The 25,569-nt window shown below is 35.1% G+C and overlaps 1 protein-coding gene across 2 annotated transcripts; it reads left to right on the top strand.

Moving 5' to 3' along the window:
• The first annotated feature begins 705 nt into the window (after positions 1-705).
• Positions 706-24,349, top strand: LOC113860993. 2 transcript variants are annotated; one of them, XM_027493589.1, is made up of 22 exons: positions 706-757; positions 992-1,048; positions 1,147-1,219; positions 1,390-1,512; positions 2,569-2,738; positions 4,162-4,311; positions 5,394-5,537; positions 5,987-6,047; positions 6,204-6,514; positions 7,236-7,367; positions 7,460-7,579; positions 7,949-8,035; positions 8,175-8,306; positions 8,394-8,514; positions 8,606-8,731; positions 14,970-15,104; positions 15,590-15,732; positions 15,836-15,976; positions 16,751-17,077; positions 23,046-23,171; positions 23,842-23,946; positions 24,058-24,347. In XM_027493589.1, the coding sequence occupies exons 2-20, from the start codon at positions 998-1,000 to the stop codon at positions 23,127-23,129; spliced, it is 2,631 nt and encodes an 876-aa protein (XP_027349390.1). In that variant the 5' UTR covers positions 706-757; positions 992-997; the 3' UTR covers positions 23,130-23,171; positions 23,842-23,946; positions 24,058-24,347. The 2 variants fall into 2 exon arrangements, with proteins under 2 accessions (XP_027349390.1, XP_027349391.1); XM_027493590.1 differs by lacking the exons at positions 706-757; positions 8,606-8,731 and having other exon boundaries at positions 794-1,048; positions 24,058-24,349.
• The last annotated feature ends 1,220 nt before the right edge of the window (positions 24,350-25,569 follow it).

Genomic DNA, 25,569 nt, shown 5'->3' with positions numbered 1-25,569 from the left:
CAAGTTTGGCTGTTGAAATTATTGGAATTTAGATAATGCGAAGAAGGTAGAACAAGGATTCTATTTTTTTTTTTAATTATGACATGTTAGGTGTGATATATTCCCATTAAAAAAAATACCTAAAAAGAATTTCCACCTTTTGATCACTTCAATTTTTTTTATTAAAAGAATTATAAACTTACTTTACACTCTTTGGTTTTGAAATAGAAATGTGCAAGGATACATTTCAAAAGACAATACATTAACTCTTATTTCTTTTAATACTAGTATATATTTTCATATATTTGATTAATATTTTTAAATTTAGGTAAAGTATAAAATATTAAAAATTCTTGTGTTTAAAATTAATGTAACAAAGGCAAAATTATTTTATTTATAATAACAAATTTAAATTTCAAAATACAGGCATTTAGAAATATGAGTTTTGAAAGATCTAAATATAGTTGATTGACCAATGTTGTTTAAATATTCATTATGCTTTAATAAAATAAAAATTATTTGATTGAATATTTTAAAATTAATATTTAATAAATTTTAATATTAATAAAATAAATTAAAGAATGTACAATTATTCAGTTGGATAAATAATCAAAGAGAAAAAACATATTTTAAATTAATGTTAAAGCTCAAAAGGCTAGTTAAAAAATAGAAAAGCCCATGGTTCTATGACAAGAATCCATTGGGCTCTGAAAATGGGGGTGTTGGATTATTATAACATTCGTCTTGTGGCCACCGCAGAGGAAGGCCCAACCTTCTGGTAACGTTCTTAGGTTAGAAAATCCGTTCTCGCTCCCAATTCAAACCATTATTATTTGTTGTTTGTTATATGTTACTCGCTTGCTTTACGATCAGTGTAGTGTATAACTTTTTCTTCCTACAGAACTTCACTGATTATTTTTAAACTTGAGAAAAGTTTATTTATGATTACAATTTTGCTTCCCGTGAGTTCGAATGAAGGACACTAGAATCTAAAACAGCTTCTTCTTATTAGAGCAACATGACTCGTTCTAAAGCCAACTCCAAGAAGCAGCATGGCATCGACTTTAAGGTTCCTCTATTGTCCCAGCACAACCCTGTTATATGTGTAACTATGTTTATGTGTTTTTTGAAGCCTTTTAATGCGTGTCACTTGTTTCAAAATTTCAGAAAATAAGGCGGAAGGTTGGGAGGAAACTGCCACCGCCTAAGAATACTACTAATACTGAAATTAAATCTAAAGGTATTCTTCTCCTCTAATTTTTGCATAGGTTTTGTTTGTGATGTGTTTATTTACAATTTTCTGTGTTAGTGAGGCAAAGTGCAAGAGACGTGGTGAAATTTGCTATATCAACTTAATTACGTGTTTGTTTTTATTGATGAAAATAACAATGTGGACTGTCTTCTTTACAGCAATTGTTCTGCCAGAGCAGAGCGTAGCAGCGGAGAAGGCTGGTTTAGCTGTGAACAAAAAAGGTTTGACTCTGAAAGAACTTCTGCAGCAAACATCTCATCACAATGCAAAAGTTCGTAGAGGTATATGTTTATTTTTTTGAACGTGTTGTCATTGTATGACTGGCTTTAAATGTGCGTTTAAGTGTGATTAATTCTATACAGAAAAAAATTCTGTGTTTGAAAGCAATAGAATCCTCAAAAAGATTAATCTTGATAAACTGAGTTGAACAAAATTTTTCAGCTCAATTAAGGTTAATTTATTCAGTTATTGATTAATCTTAAAAGTTTGAGCCAATTTGTACTTATGCACTTGCTACTAACATGGATAGGGAATATGACTAATGTATGAGGTACTTAGGTAATTCTATCTATTATAGAATTACAAATGTAATGTATTTTGTGTTATAATTAGTAGAACATTTTTATGAATTGAAATAGCAATGACCCTTGGTTTGGAACCAAACCACCAAATCAAAACCTTGGTTCTGGTTTAGTTTATACAATTTTAGGAATGGTGGAGATCAGCTCGGTTTGAGTTTAAGCCTCAAACCAACTAATTGTGGACCATGAACACATAAATCATTTTAATTGGGTCTTTGGGTTAGGACTTAGCGGGGTCTATCAAATCAGATATTCTTGATCCCTGTCAAATTACAGGGATCTATTGAAAATTTCCATATAGTTCAGGGAGGGACCTATAGAATAATTAAACTAGTGCCCTGGTTCCTGAACTATTTGAGACTTTTCAAATAGGTCCTTGTACTTGAATATGTATCAAGAATATTCTGTTCAGTTTGACAAAATTCTAACCTGCAGACCCAATTGAAAATAAATTTCCAGTTATAAACTTTTATAGTATAGGAACCTATTTAAACATTAGCAAAAAGTTCAGAGACTAACAGATTAATTTAATCGTAATTATATTGCTTGGATCTTATGAAATTTACTCTAATGGCATGTCATGATTACTTCACTTTGTTGGCTCAGTTTTTATTCCTAATATTCTCTTATTTTTTGACCTTTGATATGATAAATTAATATTGCTTCCTAATTTAATCCAGTTGAGCATTCAAATTTTTGTTTAAATTCAGTGGTCCTTATATTAATACTATTTTTTTTCCACCCCAAAAAATACAGATGCATTGATGGGTATTAAGGACTTATTCATCAGATATCCAGCTGAACTGAAGTTGCACAAATATGCTGCTGTAGAAAAAATTCGTGAGCGCATTGGTGATGATGATAAAGTGGTTCGAAAATCATTATACGATCTTTTTAAAGCAGTGATATTACCTGGATGTAAAGAGGTACTTTCCGTTTTGTTTACTACATTACTTTCTGACAAATTGTCAAGATGCTCCATCATCATTTGGAAGCATAAAATATTCTAGGCTGCAGCGTTTATTCTCTTCTCTTTTTCATAAGAGTTCATGTAGAAGCAAGAAATAATACAAAGCAGGAGGATCAACAATTGTCCTAAAGCTGCATATGACACACTAGAGAGAAAAGAAACAATGAAAAAGTGCATCACTTAAAAAGTGCAGCCCTGTGCTTGCTTGAATTAGATACACCCTTTCAAATTTTATCAGCAAAGGTCCACAATACCCAAAGGGGGGGGGGTGTAGAAGAAATTTATAGCTAAAAGTTCTGGAATCATGCTCCTGCCATATTAACCACTCTCCAGCTAAAGATGCACAATATTTTCATCCTACACCCTACTCATTCACCCAAAAATATATGTTGTTGAGCTATTCTGACTTGTTGCATTTATACAAATGTTTTGCAGAGAAACTTTTTATCTCTTAGAAACTCAAATATATAGCATTTGTAAAGGATTTCAATCAGGGAAATATTAATTTCCAATTCATCAAATTTTGTAAAATTAGTTTAAATATACCTTTGTGGTAATATTTTGATCTTTTGACTTCAGAATATTCTGCCTTTTAGAAAATAATGTGCTTATCATTTATTTGTTCAGAAGATTATATATATATATTTCCTGCAAGATTTTATGACTCAAACATCTTTCCATAATTGTCATTGGGGGGGGGGGTGCAGTGCATCATCATTTCATGTTTTCTCTATTCAGAATTGTTGAATTTTATTATGGTACACTAATGCAAATGGATACATGTTAGTTTTTCTTTTTAAAGTGATATTGAAATATGCAATTAAATGGAAGTGACGGATACATATATAGATTACCGTGTTTTTTATTATAACATGGAAAAAGCTCCAAACTGAGTTTGTCTCTAAACTGAGCTAGCAACAGTGTGCCCACTTTTAAATTAATTTAAGATGCATTTTTATCTTAATCCACTAAAATTCAAGGGTGGATAGTTCCTAGTTGCTTACTTCAGAGACATGTTCACTTTAGAGGAAGACTATCCTTATTATATTCTTTTGCAGTTACCAAGTTGGAAACCTGATACTTGATATGTTTTTCTCTTGAAAAAATAAATGATGTTTTTTTCTCATGATTTCTGTTTTGTTATATTGCCTCTGGTTATTAATCTATGATGCATAAGATGTCAGGCTGCATTACATATACTACCTGAGGCTGATTGCTATCCTCATTGTTTTTGAATTCTGATTCTGAGGATCTATTGTCTTTTCCTGTGATGCATCCTGTAATCTTTATATGATTATATCATTACAGTAAAGATTTTTTTTTTTTTATTTAACATCATTTGCCTTATTCTGATACTCAGTTCTCCCTATATTTTGAAGGATAATCAAGAGCTGATCATTTCTCTATTGATGGCTTACATTTTCAATGCAATGACTCATTTGGCGGTTGATATTCGGATCATGGCATTTGATTTCTTAGACCTTGTTCTTGAGTTTTATCCTCCTTCCTTTTCTTCTTATGCAGAAAAGGTGATACTATCTGTCCGTATTCTAAATTTCTTTACCAATATGTTAGAATTGCCCCTCGAAATCTTGTGCTTTGTTTCAAGATGCTACTCTTTGTTTGATGGTGATGGGGGGAAGGGTTGTAGGTGATTTACTCATGCAATAGCTGCTGTTGTGGGCTCCTGTCAATTTACTGATGCCCTTGTAATTGGATACTGCATCCACCTCTTGACAGATGAAGCTTTTATTTATATATTGGCCAAGTGTCAATGCTTTTTGTCGGTACATTAAGGAAGAAATAAGTTGAAATCCAGTGCCGTTAAGGCAACAATTAATCAGGATCTGGTGCACACCATAATCAGGAAGTTATCTTTTCCAAAATAAACCATAATCCCTGATTTCTCTAATGTGCAGCTGTAATTACAGAATTATAGGCTTGTATTTGAGCTCAGATTTGGAATTCTATTCCTTTAAATACCTCTGTTGTAATCATTCTTAGATCAGTGAAAATAAGAATCACTTTATCCGCACTTTTGTTATGCAGTTTCATGCAAGGGATCTTTAAATTTTAAATTACTTTTTGTGTTGGAATGTTGCCTAGCAATAGAAAGTGAAAAACAAGCTAATGCTTAAATATCTTTGGGTTTGACAGAACTTGTTGTGTTTTCCCCGACAATAGCTTAAAACTTACTTGAGCAATTTCCTTGTTATTTTAAATATTCTTATTTCCAATTTCCTTTTATTTTGAATTGTCATCTGGTCGATATGATGTTTTTAACTATGCAGTTTGAACAATTGTCTGAGTCTGAGGAAATTCATGAAATTTGTTTCAAAGTACAAAAAATATTTCTACTAATTATTTCTTAGTTTTGCTGGCAAAATACATGCTGACTGAATGCATTTCTATTTCCCATGGTTTGTCATAAAGGGTTTGTGTGCCGTCATTCTTTTATTTATATCCTAGCCTGTTGTTTTATTCTATTCTTCATCTGCATACTTTTATTCTTTGAACCTTCCTGAATTGAATTTTATATCTTTCCTGTAATGTATTTCTGTATTTGAGGCTTATAATTCCCTGTAATGTTGGTTGGTTGGATGGTTAACAGATTTTTCAGAATTATGAGGATATTCTAAGGAAGAACCAGTACTATTTACAAGACAAAGGAAAACTAAAAGATGCTCTTGCTGGGTTGGTTCGCTGCTTGTCACTCCTGCCATGGAATAAAGAAGAAACTGATATGCATAATAAGGTATTGTGTTTTATTTAATTGTTAATATTGGTAAGACTCTGTGACACGAGTCAACAATTTGAAATGCTTTGTCCAGTCTTTGTAAGCTTTGGTATTTCTATGCATGACATAAACCTGCTCTTGCTTTTTTATTTTGGCAATCTCTTTTGTCATTTTTTTTCCACTTCTAGCTTTATGCAGCGATTGAATTATGCCAACTTGTAACTTTTGCTCAGGATAGGTTTAGTACTTTATAATATTGCACAAATCATAATACACATTACTATCTGGATAAATACATAAATTATGAGAGAGTGGGAGTTATGACTTATGATATAAAGTCTAGGTTTTTCAGACCTGGTAGGTTTCTGCTGGGTAAAACATCTTCTCACTGTGATTAACACAGATTTTATTTTGTCTGCCGTTCTTGCATTCTAATTTATTTCTAATGGTTTTTCTAATTTTGATAGGATGATACTGGGCAAAGGGTATTACATGCTTTTGAAGCTGATATGGCTATGAGCTCTAATGGTACGTAAAAAATACATTTTGGTTTTGAAAGAAATAACTAATTGACTGCTGTTGCATGAGTTTGCATAATTTTCAAATATCTAATAGGTTTGTTAAGCTTTCTATGTTCTCAATAATTGTTTGACCGCCCTGTTCCATTTTTATCTCTTTCTGTAGGTTTTTCTCATATCATAAAGAAACTGAAGGATCTAGTGCCAGTATTAATAAATAGTTTCCTGGAATTTATTCCATTGATTCATGGTATGGACAGTCTTGAAGGGAAGTCTTTTGGTTGTATGGCATCCATTCTTAATTGCATAGATCTTATAGTTAGGTCTTTTGCATATGAGACTGATAAGGATGCAGAATCCCCAAGTACTCAAGGTGGACCTCATTTGGCTGTGTGGGATGTTGCTATCTCATCTGCACTCTTGAAGAAATTATTTCCACTTTTCCCCCTCAATCCAGTGCATCAACTTTCAGAAAGGGTATGTGCGTGTTTGTGTGTGTGTGTGTTTATTTTACGCTTTAGTGGGTAATGGGGAGTAGAACAATAATTGTAAACTGGGAGTCTAAAGAGAAGATAGAGCTTTTCAGATTGGCTATTTTCCCCCTTTATAATTCATTCAATGTAAATTTGACTACATTTCATCAAATATTCTGGTTTGCTAAGTTAATTAATTAGGTATTGGTTTGGTTGTTACCTGTAAATAAGACATTTTTTTAAGAAGATAAGACAGAGTACACAGGAGGAGATGTAGCTCTCAAAATTTTCTTTGTATGCCTACTAAGGAGATTCCTGAATTAAGTCAGGTCCATTCCCTAATTAGGTTCGAGGATAGACTGTCATAATACTTTTTCTTGTCTCTTCTGTTTGGAGGATATCTTATCCTCATAGTTGTATTCCTGCTTTTCCCTTCAATAAATTTTGTTTTCCTCTGAGGAATTAATATCAAGTACAATTGGTCCTGAAAAATTGAATAAATTGTCTTTTGACAAGGCATGTGAGGAACATATTGATTTATGTATTTGCTTTGGACATCAGCTCTCAAGTTTGGCATGTTATGATGTTATGTTCAACTATATTTAGTTTACCCCTATAAATTGTACTGTGGTGAATTATGGTGATCGGGTTCCATTTTATAGCAGCAGAACTATGATATTCCTTTATTTTCAAATAAACTAATTCTTTTTGCCTTTGCTTTGCAGGATTATGATAGGGTGCTTGACTTGAACATGGTCATTGCAAAAATATTTTTTGAATTAAATGAATGTATCTGTCTTCCTCCTGATTTGTTGGAGAGATTTCTGGAGTTCATTGAAAATGCACTGCTGGGGAAGGTTTAATACATATGCTAGTTCTTTTAAATTTCATTAAGTTGAAAATAATAGTCATTCTATTCCTCTATTTGATCGGAATTTGTCATATACAGTTCTGCAGAGCTGCACAGTCTGGTAAGGCTATCTGGGAAAAGCATCTAGTTCAGCTCCTTTCCTTTATTCCCAAATTTGTTTCACATGGGGCAAGCTATGGAATATCTCGTCTTCTTCAGGTTTGACCTGCCACATGAATTCTAGATATTAATTTATTTTTGTTGGAAGTCATTAATTTTGGATATTTGGATTTTCTGAATATTTGGTGGCTTTTGGTTTCTTTATTGTTTTCATTATCTGCTGATAAGTTTTCATTTATAATTACAAAATTGTCATTTGTTATAATTGTTTCATGTTTCCAAGATGTTTGAAGGATATGCCGAAAGTAATATTTTGTTTCACTATTTCCTTCGTAAATTCTAGAGAATAAGAAACAAAGTAAAAATTCTGGTATTGTATTCACTTCTATTGTGTTTATGTTTTGATGTTTTTCCTTCCCTGTAAAGGTTTTGATGTTGCTATTAAAATGGAATTTGTGGCACTGACAGGCTTTTACCCAGACATTCAGGGAAAGCAAACCAGGTTCCTTGCTGAAATTGGCCTGTCTTTCTGCTATTGAAGATATGCTAACTCCTGTGAGTTTGGCTTCCTCTCATTTTGAGAACATCCTTGAAATTCTTGAAACTTGGATAATCTTATGAAAATGATTTTATAACCCTCTCCTCTTCTCTCATTCCTCATTAACTCGTGTTTTTGTATATGGTTCAAATCTAGATCCAAAGCATGCTTTCCCTGGAGACAAGCAATCCAGAAAATTTAGAACTTCAAAATGCTTTACTTGCTTGGATTAGAGATCTCCCTCTGTTGCTGATGCAGCTTGGAGATAAACACCCAGCCTGCTCCTATGTAATTGTTATGTTGATTTTGAAAAGCAGCTCTTTATGTGAAATTCCTGGATTTGGCAGAATTTTGAGATATTAATGTTCATCATAGGTCGCGTTACGTCTTCAACTTCGTATTGGACAATGTGCTTTGTTGAATTCATCACTTGTTTACATGTATGACAACATGCAGAATTCATTGCAAGATTTTTATTGCACATGTCAAGAAGGAGGTAAACACAAACATGCTATTGATTCAATATTAATAATTCACCACGCATAGTTACTCTTGTCTTCTAATTGTATTGCTTTTTTCTCTTTTAGGACATATATGTTATGGTCCTTTTCTCAGGCTTCCTCGAGAATGTCAAGAGCTCTCTTTATGTTCCCTTTACTATTTCTCTCATTTGGACTTACCTATTTTAAAGTCAATAGCATGTTGTTGCCTAAGTAAGCTTTCACACTTCTTTAAAATTTCACCAACCTGAGATTTTTTATTGTTTTGAGTTCATCATATCTCATCACTTAATAATTTACCAATTATCATATGCACAATGAATGATGAATATTTTTAAATATTACCATGATACATGCTGGCAAGTTCATCATATCTCATTTCTTATGACCTGTAGTATTCTTTTATATATTTTATTATATCCGACATACTTTTGTCAATTGTCATAACCCGCCATAACTTTATGGCAGTTTTTTGGCTATCTACCGTGCCCTGCCATATGCCATTGATAACATTGTTCACAACATTTCTCTTCAATTTGGTGATTGACCTTTGGAAAGGAATGTGGTAGCTATTAGACCATTATCTAGTTTCTCTTTAATGAAGGGTCGATCAATATCTATATGTTTTGTCTTGTCATGTTGGATCGAATTATGGGCTATGTTGATGAGTTATGTTGTGAGTTAGTTCTTGGGAGGGAAGAAGGTTTATGTGATGATAATCCTTATTTGGAAGTTTTTAGATGAGAGAAAGAAGTTTCATAAACCCTTTTAGCCCATATTTTTATGTTCCTCCAGTTTTGGGGAATTTTTATTAAACCCCCTCCCCCTCCCTTCTCCTCTCCTCCCTTACCCTTAAAACATTTCATTCTCTCTCTCTTCCATCTCCCAAGCAAAGCCTTAATGTGAGATATGACATAGAAGTCTTCCTTACTTTGATATGGGTTATTTTGAGGAGTATTTATAGTTTTTCCTTGAAGATTACAATATTTATCAAAGGGCCTCAAGAGCCGTTGGCCCAGACATGAGGTGAAGGGCCTATGACTTGGAAAGTATATGTTAGGAAGAAAAAGAGAGGGGATGTGAGTGCTGAGGTGGCAACCTTAGGGGAGCAAGGGTAGTTAGAGGAAAGAGAAAGAGTAATTCTGTTATTTGATATCAGAATTGGGATGATGAGAATTGATTCATGCTTTTGGATAATTTGGTGAGGGTAGAAAACCTTTTGGGTGACTCTAAAGGATCTAGGCTCTGGGACAGAGGGGATTTTCTCCTTCTGTATTTTCCTTTTTCTATCATATAATACAAACATATATTCCCTTTTCTTTCATTATTTACTTCTATTGTTATCTGTCTTGTGTGGGTTGTATCAAACTGGTCCGACCTACTGGATAACATTGCTGGATAATATCACCGGTGGATGCCACCAAAAGGAAAAAACAGTAGAACGAAATCAGTAGTCACTAAGGAGGCGGAGGAAATGGAGGCTAGAGTTGAAAATGTCAAAAGCAAAATCATGCGTTTGTGGGTGGTTGTGGACATAAGAGTGCAGAACCAATTGACATTGGAAGCCATGAGAAAGGAGGCAGCTGAAACCTAGTTGAAGATGTTAGAGTTGATGACGAGGAATCAAGGGAAGTGCACCAAGACGAAGGGGAAAACTCAGTGGTTCCGAAGGAACAAGAGCCACCAAGAGAGGAGAAGACAGTGGGATCACACAGTCGATGGAAGTTGTTAGTCGGAGAAGCCCTCGATGAGTTCCATCAATCTGTTAAAAAGATTGAACTTCCCGTGTTCAACAGGGAAGACCCAGCTGGGTGGCTGACGAGAGCTGAGATATACTTTAGAGTGCAGGAAACCAATGAAGTGGTGAAAGTGAACCTGACACAACTATGTATGAAAGGAGGAACCATACACTTTTTCAATGCTCTGCTCAACAACTACGAGAATCTGACTTGGGACGATTTTAAGAGAGAATTGATGGAACTATTTGGAGGATTGGGAGAAGGAAGCATATATGAGCAGCTTACGACCTTGCGTCAATCAAGAAATGTGGACAAGTATATCCAGAAGTTTGAATTGTTGATTGCTCAGGTTCCCAAGCTTCACGATGATCAATATTTTGCTTATTTCATTCACGAGTTATGTGAAGAAATATGTGCGTGGTTGCGAAGTATGAACATGGTGCAACCGTTATCTTGTGAGTGGATAATGAATGCCGCACGTGTGGTGGAGCTGGAGTTAGGAGGGAGAAACAGAGGAGTGTGGGGGAAAGGAGAGCCTCGAGGAGGAGGAGGAGGAAGCTATGCAGGTCAAAAATCCGTTTCTAATTACGTGGGTCGTGTGACCCAGAAGGTACAGGGTACAGGGCACAGGGGGTGGTGTTGATGGGCCAGGCCTAAATTAGAAAGAGGCAAGAAATGAAAAAACACGGAATGGGCTGCATGAGAGGGGAAATAAACATGACCTACTAGGAGCTCCTAGACAGGTGGCAAAAAGGCCTGTATTTCAAATGTGGGGGGACAATATGGGCCGTTCCATCAATGCCCAGTGAAACAATTGAGAGTTATTTTAGTGGGCGTTAAAATCAAAGTCACGTGTGAAGATGAGGAAATGAGTCAGGGAACAGGGGAAAACCTAGATGACGAGGGCGATAAAATCGATGAAGAATGCAGCGCTTTGTGCCTTAAAAGCTTTGAAGCATGCAATGGAAAATCTCTCCCGACTCTGAAGCTGCAAGGGAAGGTAAATGAAGTCCCTATGTTGATTTTGGTAGACAATGGAGCTATCCATAATTTTATATCTTGCAAGCTAGTGGAAACGATGGGTTGGGTGTGGGAGTCCACGAAGAAGATGAGAATTTTAATGGGAGATGGACACAAAATTGAAACTTTTGGAGCTTGTAAGGGGATTAAGGTGGTTGTAAAGTAATTGACGTCTTCCTATTTGACCTAGAGGATCTAGATATGATCCTAGGCATGGCGTGGTTAATTTCCTTTGGAGAAATGACCATCGATTGGGGGAAACAGGTGTTGAGTGGGACACTATACATGACCAAAGGCTCTTGAAAGGGGTACCACAAGGAATGGAAAAGCTCTTCATTGCAAGCATTGTTGGGGTCAGGGCTCATTGAGGAAAAAGGGTCTTTGAAGGAGGAAAACATAACATTGAGTAAGTCACAACAAAAGGAGTTAGAGGAGGTGCTGGCCCAATTTGATGATGTTGTTAAGAAACTTAGGTCTAACTCACTCCCTAAAGCTAGCTCATTGGAGGAGGACTACCTTGGCCCTTATAAGGAATACTTTAGCTCTATTCCTAACTAATGTGGGACATTTTAACACACCTCTCACGCTCAGGGCTGGGCATCTGGTGCGTGAAACTTACAGGACTGGACATCTGCATGGGTGAACCCAACAGGACTGGACATCTGTGAGTAGCTCAAATTCAAATTGAATAGGCTCTGAAACCATGTTAAGAAACTTGGGCCTAACTCACTCTCAAAAGTTAGCTTATAGGAGGAAGACTGCCCTGACCTTTATTAGGAGTATTCTGGCTCTATTCCTAATCAATGTGCAACATCTTAATAGAAGTGTTCATTGAGCCAAAGGGCTTACCCGAACATGCCATAAACATGATTCCTGGGCAAGGTCCCATTAATGTAAGGCTATACCGCTATCCCTATCTCCATAAAAGTGAAATAGATAAGCAAGTTCAAGAACTAATAAGGAATGGGCACATCTGTCACAGCCATGGTGCCTATTTTAGTCCATTTATATTGATGAAAAAAAAAAAAAGACAATAATTGGAGGATGTGTGTTGATTATAGGGCTTTAAACTGGGCTACGGTTCCAGACAAGTTTCCAATACCAGTGATTGAAGAGTTATTGGACGAATTACATGGATCCAAGTTCTTTTCTAAGATGGATCTGAAATCTGGGTACCATCAAGTTCATATGAAGGAAGAAGACATATCTAAAACTATGTTTAAAACCCACGAAGGCCATTACGAGTACTTAGTAATGCCTTTTGGATTGATGAATGCACCCTCCACTTTTCAGTCCCTCATGAATGAAGTTTTCTGTGTAGTGCTCTGGAGGTATGTTCTTGTATTTTTTGACGATATCCTTGTATACAGCCGTGATTGGTAGTTCCATCTAAATCACCTGAATGATGTTTTAAGTACCTTGAGGCAGCAATAGTTATATGCCAATAAGAAAAAGTGTAGTTTTGGCCGGATGAGTATTGAGTATTTAGGACACGTGTCTGTCCATGGGGTAGAAGTTGATCCTGAGAAGGTCAAAAGTGTGATTGAATGACTTGTCCCTTGAATGTGAAGGGTGTTCGAGGATTCTTGGGGCTTATGGGGTATTATAGGAAGTTCATCAGTGACTATGGCAAGGTGGCCAAGCCATTGACTGAATTGACCGAAAATGAGGGATTTAAATAGAATCCAATCAAGAGGCTTTTGAAGAACTGAAAAGACGGGTGATCACAACCCCAATTTTAACTTTACCAAATTTCGAAAAGAAGTTTTGAGTTAGAATGTGATACATCTGGGCGTGGAGTAGGGGCAATTATGATGCAAGAAAAGAGGCCCATAGCTTATTACAGCAAGGCTTTGGGGAGTAGGAACCTATCAAAGTCTGCCTATGAAAAGGAGTTAATGGGTGTTGCTTTAGCCATACAACATTGGAGGCCTTACTTGTTAGGAAGACGGTTTAAGGTTTATTCATACCAAAGGAGTCTCAAGCAGCTCTTGCAGCAATCTATAATGACGGGAAATCAATAGAACTTGGTTGCTAAGTTGATGGGGTAAAATTTTAAGATTATATATAAGCCCGGTGTTGAGAACAAAGGGGCTGATTACCTTAGGCTGTCTATGGCCGTCCTCCTCCGGTGATTGTGAGGTGTATGCAAAGGGGAAATAAGGGTTGAGGCTGTGCAAAGAGAGCTGCTTGATAAAGATGAAGCTCTCAGACAACTCAAGGAGCATTTGAGAAGAGCTCAGGATCGTATGAAAGTGCAGGTTGATAAACAAAGAAAAGACAGGAGTTTTAATGTGGGAGAGTGGGTGTTTTTGAAACTAAAACAGCACAGGCAGCATTCCTTGGCGGCTAGGATCAGTCCAAAGCTTTCAGCAAGATACTATGGACCTTCTGAAGTTGTTGAAAGGGTTGGTGAAGTGGCTTATCATCTGAATTTGCCCCCTTCTTCAAAAATATCCCGTGTTCCATGTATCTTTATTGAAGAAGGCTATGGGGAATTACACTGCAGAATCTGAGTTACCTACAGGATTAGAAGATGAAGGCTCAGAAGCAATTGAACCTGTCTCATTGTTGGCTTCATGAAGTATAGTGAAGAAGGGGAAACGTGTGAATCAGTGGCTCATCCAATGGAAAGGGAAGTCAGCAGAGGAATCTACTTGGGAGGACGGGCTTGTAATCCGTAGTCAATTTCCTACACTAAGTCTTGAGGACAAGAGTCCTATTCATAGAGGAGGTATTGATGAGACCCAAGTGAACAAAGCGCCTCAAGAGCCTTTGGCCAAGACACGAGGTGAAGGGCCTGTGACTTGGAAAGTATATGTTAGGAAGAAAAAGAGAGGGGATGTGAGTGTTGAGGTGGCAACCGTAGGGGAACAAGGGTAGTTAGAGAAAAGAGAAAGAATAATTCTGTTATTTGATATTAGAATTGGGATGATGAGAATTGATTCATGCTTTTGCTAATTTGGTGAGGGTAGAGAACCTTTTGGTGACTCTAAAGGAGCTAGGCTTTGGGACAGAAGGGATCTTCTCCTTCTGTATTTTCCTTTTTCTATCATATAATACAAACATCTATTCTCTTTTCTTTGCATTATTTACTTCTGTTGTTATCTGTCTTGTGTGGGTTGTATCACCCTGCCTTCTCTCCTTCCTTACCCTTTAAACGTTTCATTCTCTCTCTCTCTTCCATATCCCAAGCAAAGCCTTAATGTGAGATATAACATAGAAGTCTTCCTTACTTTGATGTGGGTTTTTTTGAGAAGTATTTATAGTTTGTCCTTGAAGATTACAATATTTATTTAATAAAATAATTTGAAAACCTGTGATTGTCATGTCATCAATCTAGAAGTTTAAAATGTGTTTTAAATCATGTTGATTTGAAAGTTGGCACGTTTCCCCCAAAAGTAAATGTTGCATTGATAATTTTAATGCTTAGAACATAGTTCCTAAATTATCTGTAAGAGATTCCCACAGAGACTCTCATATAATATTTAGAAATAAGTGTTTTGATAAGTTAAAGCTATGGAGCATACTCTTGTACAGTACTTTTTACTAACTTCCAGTGCTGGTGCTTCTAATGTGCAATATAGCCAATCTCTTTTAAGTATGCATAGGATTGGATTCTAATGATATCAAAATTCTGTACAGTTTTCTAGGTTAATGCTTATATATCAATAAATTTGTTCTAATTGCAGGTACTGATCTTGATCCTTATGTTTTATTTCGGATCATAGAGATTCTCCATTCAGCCTATAGAGATGGACATATTAAAATTGCAGATTACTTGAGTGTCTTCATCACCTTGGTCTTTCGTTTCAAAGTTTCTCCTGGTAGCTCACAGAGACTTTTTTGGCCGACATATTTGAACTTCTAACTTTTGATAATATTCATTTCTTATTTTTTCAATTTAGTTTTTTTGTCCATTATGCTAAGTAGGTGATTAGAAAAGATTGGAAGGGGTAGTAATTGGCAATAGACAAACATATTCCATATCTGCATTGCTAATTTTCATCCTTACTGATCCATCCAATTTACACTCCTACCATTTATATCCTGCTTCTTTTTAACTTAGAGATAACATTACAAGACTTACATTATTTACACAAGTACTTGAGCTAACAAAGTTACTGAATTGTGGAAATATTTAACCATTGACATGTATAATTGTAACATGCTAGGTAGGTTGTGGTCATCCTAGGCCTGGAAAAAGTTTAACCTAGTCATATAGGGTGATTGAATTAGCTATGCTTGTCTATCATTTTACCCTACCTTTGGTAGTATTCTGGCTTTAAAAAATGTTATTTTAATTTTGCAGAAATTAGTTCTACTGGTTTTAAGAGTGATCCTCGCAGCCAAACTTTGAAGTCAATGACAACTATTCTTTGCTCATACATGGCACAGATGGGTGACAGTTCTCTTGTTCTACAGTTGATAGAGAAAGTGATAATTGATCAGATAGTAAGTTGGTGCAATTGTTTGTTTACTTTCCTGGTGCTTCTTTTTGGCTCATTTGGTGATTTTCTAGAAGAATGAGTTCTCATACTGATATTTTGTACTACAGCCACAAAAGCCTTCTTTGGATAATAGTTATTCTCTCCTAAGAATACTTGTTACAGTTGATTGCAAGCCCACAAGACTTTCTGAACAAAGCATTATCACTCTAGGCCATCATCTTTCTGAATATCTCGTGGATGTTGTGCTGGTGAGTCTGCTGCCCAAATCCCTATGACAAGCCATCAATATATGTTTCAAGCTATGTTGTCGCCTACCCATTTAATGTGTCTTTATTCATTTGGAAGTCCCAAATCATACTTCACATTTAAAATAACAAACTTGTTTTTTTTTTTTCTTTTGGTCCTTGGTTTTGTTTTGAATGTCAAGATGTATAGAACATCTTTGACATATTATGATTGATTGGTATCATATTTACACCCAACTATTGAGCTGGGACTTTATTCTTTTTTTTTTTTTTTATCATTCTTGCATTAATTTAATTTTATGGTGAACTTTCCATGCTAATAAAAAGTTGAGGCTGTATAAAACTAATTTTTGAACCTTATGGGTATTATTTTTCAGAAATAATCAACATCTTTTCATTTTCTCATGCTAGCATTTCTAATTCTAAGCAACATCTATCAAATATTATCTTTTGTTTTTACAAAAAGAATTTTATGCTAGATTCTTATTATCTTCTCGGGCTGTAGTAAATGCTTCTTGTAATTTATCAGTTTTGTTCTTTTTTTTTTCTCATTTTTTTCTAACACAAATGGATTGTAATTTTTTGTTGAGATTAATTGATTTAATTATTTTCTTGTTTATTTTATGACTTTTTGCATCCCTTGTATTTTTTTTTATTAACAATGTTTCTAGTATCTTATTTTGCCTTTTTTTATTTTCTAAAGCAATGGGTCTTAATTTTAGCTAGTGTTAATTGATTTTAGTATTTTCAACTGATTATATTATCATTGTATCACAGTGCATTCCAGAAGATGATGATGAACAGGGCACTTCCTCCATTCAATTAAGTACTCTGCATTATTATCTTCTACCTTGTTTTTTCTTGTTTGACCGATGCCACAAACTTATGAATCTCGTGTTGAAGACAATGGGATCAGCTATAACAAAAAGTAGTTTGTCACCGATATCTGATAATTGTACTCAACATACAAGGAACTGCTTGATTAGGGTGAATGCTGTTACTTCTATACTCTTGTTTATGCACAAGGATGCTAAATTGCAACAGATTTTGGCTTTATTCAAGGAAGATATTGATAACATCATACAACAAATTCTTTCTTTACAGGTAGATTTAACCTTGATGAACTGGTATTAATTGCTATTTTGAAACTTGTTCATAAATATTACTTATCTGCAATTCCTTTCCATTGGATAAAAGTGAAGTTTTAATAAAGGTGTTCAGTATTTTGTGGTTGTCTATACTCTGGTGTGTAGATAGTTCACCTCCTCTACTGGGAGGCTGTGGCTTCAACTTTTAAGGATCTGTTGCCCTTGAAATGTACATCTTTTGCACAAAATGCATACATATGCTCATTTACTACTTAATCCATATTTTTTCCTCTTTGCTGCATAAAGTTCTAGCAGAGTGCTTATTGCATGCTACATATATCTAGCATGGAAATAGTGTTGGAGCAGATACGAAATGAATTACATGCAAAGATGTTTTTGTATTAATGTATTAGTATAAAATGAGCTATTTTATTACAAGATAAATCATTATCTTTGAAAAGGTTTACTTGATAATTCTGTTCTGATGGTAGACTTATTACAACTGCTCAGCTGCCAATCCCTTAGTGAATATCTGCTAGTTTGAAGGGACATGTGTGGTAGCTATGAGAATACTATCCAGTTTTCCTTTAATGAATTGCTGATCAATCTCTATATATTTTGTCTTGTCATGCTGGACTGGATTATGGCCTATGGGCAAATGCTGATGGTAGACTTATTATCAGATAGAAGCTTCACATGACCAGTGAATTTTATTGAGGTCATCAAGAATAATCCTCATCCATAGTAGTTCACACACTACTTAGGTCATAGCTCGAAAATCAGCTTCAACACTTGATTTGGCTACAATGCTTTGTTTCTTGCTCCTCCATGTTACTAGATTCTACTCAAAAAAATACAATATCTCAAAATGGATCTTCTATCTAATATGGAACTTGTATAGTCCGCATATATATCTATTTCCAAGGATAGAGACTCTCCCTTTTTAGAGAGTATGCCTCATCTAGGACTTCCTTTTAGACATAAAATGTCATGTCTAATATGGGATAGATAAATTAGCTTTTCTGAAAGTTTTTGGCATTGAGCCTTGCCTACAATCTGGGTTAGGCTCATTATTGTTTAAATGTGTTAGAATCTTGTAAATATAGTAACTGTGTATTTTGTAATTATGTACTCTTCTCTATAAATTGAAATAACTCCACTGTGTCCTAAAACACATGGATTCAATATTTTCTCCCTCAACATAGTATCTAGAGTCTAGAGAGGCAACCTTAATCCATTTTTTTCCAGTGGACCCACTGTTCACTGGTGCCTTTTTTTTTTTTTTTTTTTTTTTTCCGGCACTGCCGCCACCATCCTCCACTGTTCCGGTGCTACCACCTTCCGACCTTCGATCACTACGGCAACCCCATCGTCAGTTAGCTGTTTGGACATCTATCAGTTGCATATCAAGAATACTTTCTTACAAGGTGATCTACTCGAGGAAGTCTACATGGAGCAACCTCCTTTCCTCAGGAGGAGTCCTCTGGTCTTGTATGTCGACTGCGAAAATCTTTACATGACCTCAAGCAGTCACCTAAAACATGGTTCAGCAGATTCAGTACTGTGATTCAACAGTTTGGTATGATTCGGAGTGAGGCTGACCATTTTGTCTTCTATCGTTACTCACCTATTGGTTGCATCTACCTGGTTGTTTATGTTGATGACATTGTTATCACAAGTAGTGACCATTGTGGTATCGCACAGGTGAAGCAACATCTCTTCAAACATTTTCAGACAAAAGATCTTGGCAAACGCAAATATTTTTTGGGAATAGAAGTAGCACAGTCCAAAAATGGGATCATCATTTTCCAAAAGAAGTATGCAATGGATATTTTGGAAAAAATAGGAATGTTAACTTCCAAGCCAGTCGACACTCCCATGGATCCTAATGTTAAGCTCTTGCCGAGTCTTTTCTAGATCCTGAAAGGTAAGGACGATTAGAAGGGAAGTTGAACTACCTTACTGTTACCCATCCAGATATCTCATTTGCAGTGAGTGTAGTAAGTCATTTCTTTAACTTTCCATGTAAGGAACATTGGAATCCAGTGAATTGCATTGTTCGATACATCAAAGGAGCTCCAGAAAAGGGTCTTTTGTATGAAGACAAAGGACACACTTGAGTTGTGGGATATTCTTATGCAGATTGGGCAGGATCTCCCGTAGATAGAAGGTTCACCTCTGGATTCTGTATATTTGTCTGAGATAACCTTGTCTCTTGGAAAAAATGTTGTAATCTGATCGAGTGCGGAAACGGAGTATCGAGCTATAGCTATAGCTATAGCGAGTCAGGAGTTTATATGGCTCAAACAATTGCTTCAAGAACTAAAGTTCGGAGAGGTCACACATATGTCACTTATATGTAATAATCAAGCTGCTTTGCATATTGCCTCAAATCCAGTATTTCATGAGAGGACAAAGCACATTGAAATTGATTGTCACTTTGTCAGAGAGAAAGTCATGTTCAGGGAAATATCTACTAGTTTTGTCAATTCCCATGACCAACTAGCAGACATATTTACTAAGTCACTAAGGTGTCCTCGGATTAACTACATATGTGACAATCTTGGTGCATATGACCTATATGCTCCAGCTTGAAGGGGAGTGTTAGAATCTATTAAAATCTTGTAAATATAGTAACTGTATATTTTATAATTATGTACTCTTCTCTATAAATTGAAATAACTCCGTTGTGCCCTTAAACACAGATTTAATATTTTCTCTCTTAACAAAAAGAATATCTAATGACTTAGTATCAATGATATTAGAAGTTAGAACTTAGCCATGGTTTGGCCGATTTGTAGTTGTTGTTGGACTAGGTTGGGTTTTCTTCTCTTTTGGTAGATGTAGGTGTAGATGACATGGAATTGAGAGAAGCAACAAAAATCAGCTTCCATATGACTTTCTTCCTGAAGCGGGGGATAAGGGTAAAATGACTGTTTCACTAAAAGTGACATCTATGAGAGATAGACCTAACAACTCAGAGGGTAATAATATTTATAGCACTTTTAATTTGGAATATACCCTATGAAAATATACTTAACAGCACGAGGATCCAACTTTTCATGATGTTGACTGTGAATGTGAACAATTACAATTCAACCAAAGTAACGAAACTGAAGGTTGTTCATAATAGGAACAAAAGAGTGAAAGGTAGACATTGACTGAACATAAGTAGAGTCATTCTAAATACAACTAGTAACCTTTTGATTACATAAGCAGCCATCAAAACTGCTTCTTCACAATAGGATTTTGGCACTTTCATCTGAAATAATAATGGCGTTACAACTTCCAAGAGAAGACGATTCTCTCTTGCTGCATCCCATTTTGTTGAGGGGTATCTTTAAGTGTCAACTCATGAACAACTCCTTTCTCTTGTAGAAATTGAGATAAATTCTGGTTCACGTACTCTCATCCATTATCCATCCCTAAGTGTTTAATTGCTTGTACAAATTGTGTTTGACTTAAGTGATAAAAACACCTGTGCAGTCATCAATAAAAGATATAAACCATTTAGCACCATAAATATTAGCAATAGGAGTAGGTCTCTACACATCGGAATAGATAAGATCTAAAGGTTTATTACTTCTATTAAATTCTTTTGGAAAAATAACATAATGGTATTTAGCAAACTGACAGGCATCACAATGGAAAGGATCAACAGACTCTTTTGAAAACAAAGAAGGAAACATACTCTTAAGCAAACTAAAAGATGAATGGCCTAAAAAAGCCTATATTGAAGCCAAATTTGAGAAGAGAGAACTAGGAAGAAGATTGATCACAAGAATTGATCCTCTTTCTTCTAACACTGTCAACTTCATTTTGCATAGACTGAAAGTAACAACCCTTTTTGTTCCTCAAAAACTCCAATCATCCTCCTTGAGGAAAGATTCTGAAAAACATACTAAGATAAAAAGAAGATCACTGCACAATTTAGATTATGAGTGAGTTTATGAATGGAGATAAGGTTGTTAGAGAGCTTAAGAACATGAACATTTTTTAATAGAAAAGATTTGATGAGTTGAATATTACCATGCCTAAGAATGGAAATTTATGAATCATTAGCACCTATAATGTGATGTGAATTAGAATTGGTGAATTGAATATTACCACACCCAAGGAGTTACATGAAGAGGAGCTAATAAAGGCTTGTAGGCATTCTAATTCTATCTTACTAAGAGTAGGAATCTCCTCTTCTTCCTCAAGTGAAACAGCCTCTGAGTCACTAGCTGTTTGGTTTGCATGTCTCTATATGAACCCTTTGAATCCTCCCATGCATTTAAGGACATCTTTCTTAACATGTAACTTGAAGCTGGTTTGCTTGGTGTGACTATGCTTCTTGCTCTGAGTTCACCAATGGTCATCTTTGTTAGGTTTTTCAGAGAACTTAACAAACGTTCCAAACTTCGGTGACTTTTCTAAAGATGCTAGTGCTGAACCATCCATGTTTTTTTCCTCTAACATTACAGCCCTGCGATTCTCCTCACCTCTGACAGTGTGGAGAACTTCTGACAGAGGAGGGAGGTTCTTCTTGCCTAGAACTGAATCCAAATGGAATCGTATTTAAAAATTAGGCCAGAAAGAAATTTAAAAATCCCTTTTTTTCAATAAACTTGTTGAGTAGTAGAATTCTCATTGCATTTCATCTTCAGGTTTTGGGTTTGGCCCAATTCAATCCATAGTCTTTTCAGAATTCCATAATATTGTGTCACAGAAGAGACCATTGCCTGACATTAAAAATTTGGTTCTTCAATTAATAACAGGCAGCAACTTCTTGCTTTTTGGAATGGATTTGGTTCAAGTTATCCTATATCTCCTTGGCAGTAGTAAAGAACTTTCGACTAATTTCCATAGTCATAGAATGTCATAACCAGGTCATAATAAGAGAATAGTCATCATCCCAAGCCTCAAATTTTGGATCATCCTTACCCGCAGCCTCCCTTTTAATGTGAACCGCATTTTACATCCCTTAAGAATTGTGCAGATCAACTGGGCCCACTATAGATAGTTTTGATTATCAAGATGGTATGATTGCCCTAATATGGGAAGGTCATTAGGCCTAAGGGAGGCAATGGGCTAAGTAGCAAAGTTTTTTTGCTTAGCCATTGTGGAGAAAGCATATGTTTTAAGAGAGAACACTGCTGGTTTGAAGGAATGACATCCTCAATGGTTGCAGCTGGGGTAGCAAAGGATCATAATCAATAGAGGACATCCCAACGAACAGATTGGTGTTTGCGGTGAGGCAAATGGAGGACGGGAATGAGGCATATTAATTTTATGTGCTGACAAGAAACCCTACTATGTGGTGCTGTGTTGAAGCTCTGTCAAGGATGAAACTCTGGGGATAGGTCAGTCTTGGTGGTGAGCTCCAGATGGTGTGGTCACTGGAGTTGATCAATGATCCGGCAGCAGCAAGAGTGGCAGTCGCGGTTAGTCACATCCTATGACTGAGTCAGAAAAAGAAGAGGCTAAGCACAATGAAGGTGCTTCAGGTTTAGAGATATGCTGTAATGAAGATGGGCTGCTAGGGTTTGGGTGTCGTGATGAAGGTGGCTAAAGTTTGGTGTGTGGAATCAGGGACCCCAAGATTGGAGTCTCTGAAACCAACTTGAAAATTCTGTTCTGGGATAAATTTTGTTCTTAGAATTGCATTACAATTAAGTTCAAGTTACATCAGTCCTAAAATTAGGGTGGTTCAATGTGGGGCGCCATGTGTGGTGACACTGCTCAGGCTGACTTAAGGGTTTCATAGTTTGATGTGCACCTATACTAAGGTCCATGTAAGTTAGAGATAGTCAAGCTAGTAGATTTTGTTAGATTGAAGTCTGGTGGTAATGGAAAATTGCAATTTTCCAGTTCAACAGATACATCCTAAGCTTTGACTTTTTTATTGTTTTGATATATTTCACTTTTCTGGTCTTGTTAATATATTTGGTTTCCCAGAAATTATAGTAGCCCTTCTTTGCTCATTTTTGTTTTTTATGCAGTCATCGGGGGAGATCAGTATGGCAATTGAAGAAAGGCATAAAATACAATGTGCATTTGAACGACTGAAAATCTTAACAAGATAACCATGGTCAAGAAGGATGTTGTGGAGTGAGAAACTGGTTTGCGTGAGTTTTTCAAGCCTTGAACACCATTATTTCTTTAGTGAATTTTCTTGCATATCATTCATCTTCATGCTTGTAACTTACCATTTTATTATCTCTTGCTGTTGGCATACGTCTTTAGGAATTTCAGGATAATCAGTAGGTCAAATGCAAATTAGTATCTTAAGGTTTGGATCATGTGTGATTTGGTTGTTGAGGTGCATTTTGATCTCTAATGTTCATAAAATGTGCTAAGCAACCCATCTGTCGCACATGCTTTAGGGTAGTAAAATGCAATTTTCTGTTTTATGTACTTATAGATATAAGATGCTATTGGTTTTTCAGCTTGCCAGGTGTGTGTTCACAAGGTAGTCTTTAAATGTCTCTTGATTCTGTCGTGCAGCATAAAGTTGACTCCTACATTGTTGAATTTACAAACCAATGTTTATCATCCTCATTCTTCATTTTCCCTCGTAATTTTTTGAGATATGTTTTTCTTCTTTATAACACACTGTTCTTGCAAATAAATCTTTTGCTTCGTTATTTTGCATCCAGCCCTTCTAATGAATCTGATTATGCATGACTGCCATGGTCACCAGATAAAAATGTAATTTGTTGCTGAATTAATCCATGCAAGTAATGAAAATAGCTATTGGGTGGTTTTGATATGCTGCTTTTGATATGATATTTGCAGACATTGTTGGCATAGGAGGGACACCTTTATTGTCAAATTTACAGGCAGAAAGACAAGGACCAAGATCTGTGGTGGACAATTTTATAAATCTTGTTATACATGCATGTATGTTTAGATAATAGATAAATAGATATCTCAGTTGATATATATTTATTTTGGGTGTCCATTTTTATCTTTTGGATTGCTTCTGATTTGTAATTTTTCTGTTACTTGTAGTGGAACCAGTTAAGGAGAATGTTTTCAACTTTGATAGGGAACTCGGCATCAATTTTGTGAATCTCAGTGTAGCATACCTGGCATCCTAATCTATCGTCTTACTTTTACGCAGTTTAATCTACGAGCAACTGAGCGCTGCGAGCAGGCGGTTTGTTTCACATTGTAGAGAAATATAAATTTTGCCTCCAATTTTGTCTATAGTAATGTTTGTTCTATTAGTTAGCATCTTGTTGCTTTGTGTTATATATATTATTACCCAAACTCCAAAGTGGTAGAAGTATTTAGTATTTACATCATTGAACATCCCAGTTAGTGACAAATATCTAATTGAGTAGTAATATATACCGTCTTACTATATTCTATGGGGGTGGTTGGAAATACAACTTTATTAAATGTTTAATATATATTTTTAAATAAGCTGAAAAGAGTTTATTTTGATAAATTATATTGAAAAACTTATTGAAATGAAGGTTATAAGTTATTTTTCTTAACATTCTTTAATTCTCTTTGTAATTTATAAAAAAATTAAATTAAATAGCAAATAAATCTTGAAAACAAAAAATTTTGAATATTTTTTTCATTTAGAAAATAATTAAAGCAAGCAAATATCTAGGAAAATATATAATTATTTTTTCAACATTAGTTCACAATTGATATAGTTAAATTTGACATATATTTATTAAATATATGATTTTTCATATTTTAAATATTGTTAATAAAAATAAATAGGGAACTATTATAAAGTTTAATACCAAAAATTACATATTAATTCTTTTATGATTTATTTAGAAATATAATACAAAATTAATTAAATAAGATTTTGATATTTCAAAGATTTAAGATTTTTTAATTTCAGTCTTTGATTTTTTGTGCTTGTCGATCATGGGGATTTACTTTGTTGTCACGGTTCAGAGAAACACGTTCTCAATTTAATTTACAGGAAAGGAAAGAAATTAAAACCAACTATGTATAATCAGGGATATTAATCCCTTGATTCTAGCTATACAATTAATTGAAAAATTTGCTCCTCGAATTTAGGAATCAACCTGATATGGATTTTGCAATTCTTGGCTCGGTATCCAAAAAGAAATGATGTCCCAAGTGTGATTCCCCTGAAGTGCTTGCAGTTCTTGGTATAAGAGGGAATGCAAATAGAAGACAACTGACAGAATGCAAATAGAAGACAACATAGCTGACAGAAATACGGGTGAATGGAATTGAGTGTTTAATGAAATTGACACTTTGCTAACTATAAATTAACTTGTTCCGATCTTCAATCATCGATGTTAAGATATAATTAATAGTAAATTAAGTTATAATATACTAGATATTTCACAAAATTTTGAAACAAGAAAAAAAGAAAAAATACAAAATAGGCAAATTTAAAAAAGTAAATGACAAGAGAATTACACCAAGAGTATACAGACAGAAAAGAAACATAAATAATCGTAGTTATTTAGATAAAGAAATAGACGGCATACACTCAGGTCTTATTTAGAATATGCTTGAAGA

The sequence above is a fragment of the Abrus precatorius genome, unplaced genomic scaffold (genome assembly GCF_003935025.1).
Source record: "Abrus precatorius isolate BTA unplaced genomic scaffold, Abrus_2018 Scaffold3, whole genome shotgun sequence".
Classification (NCBI taxonomy): Eukaryota; Viridiplantae; Streptophyta; class Magnoliopsida; order Fabales; family Fabaceae; genus Abrus; species Abrus precatorius.
Note: the sequence above shows the minus strand (reverse complement) of the source record. Positions and strands in the feature narration are given on the sequence as shown.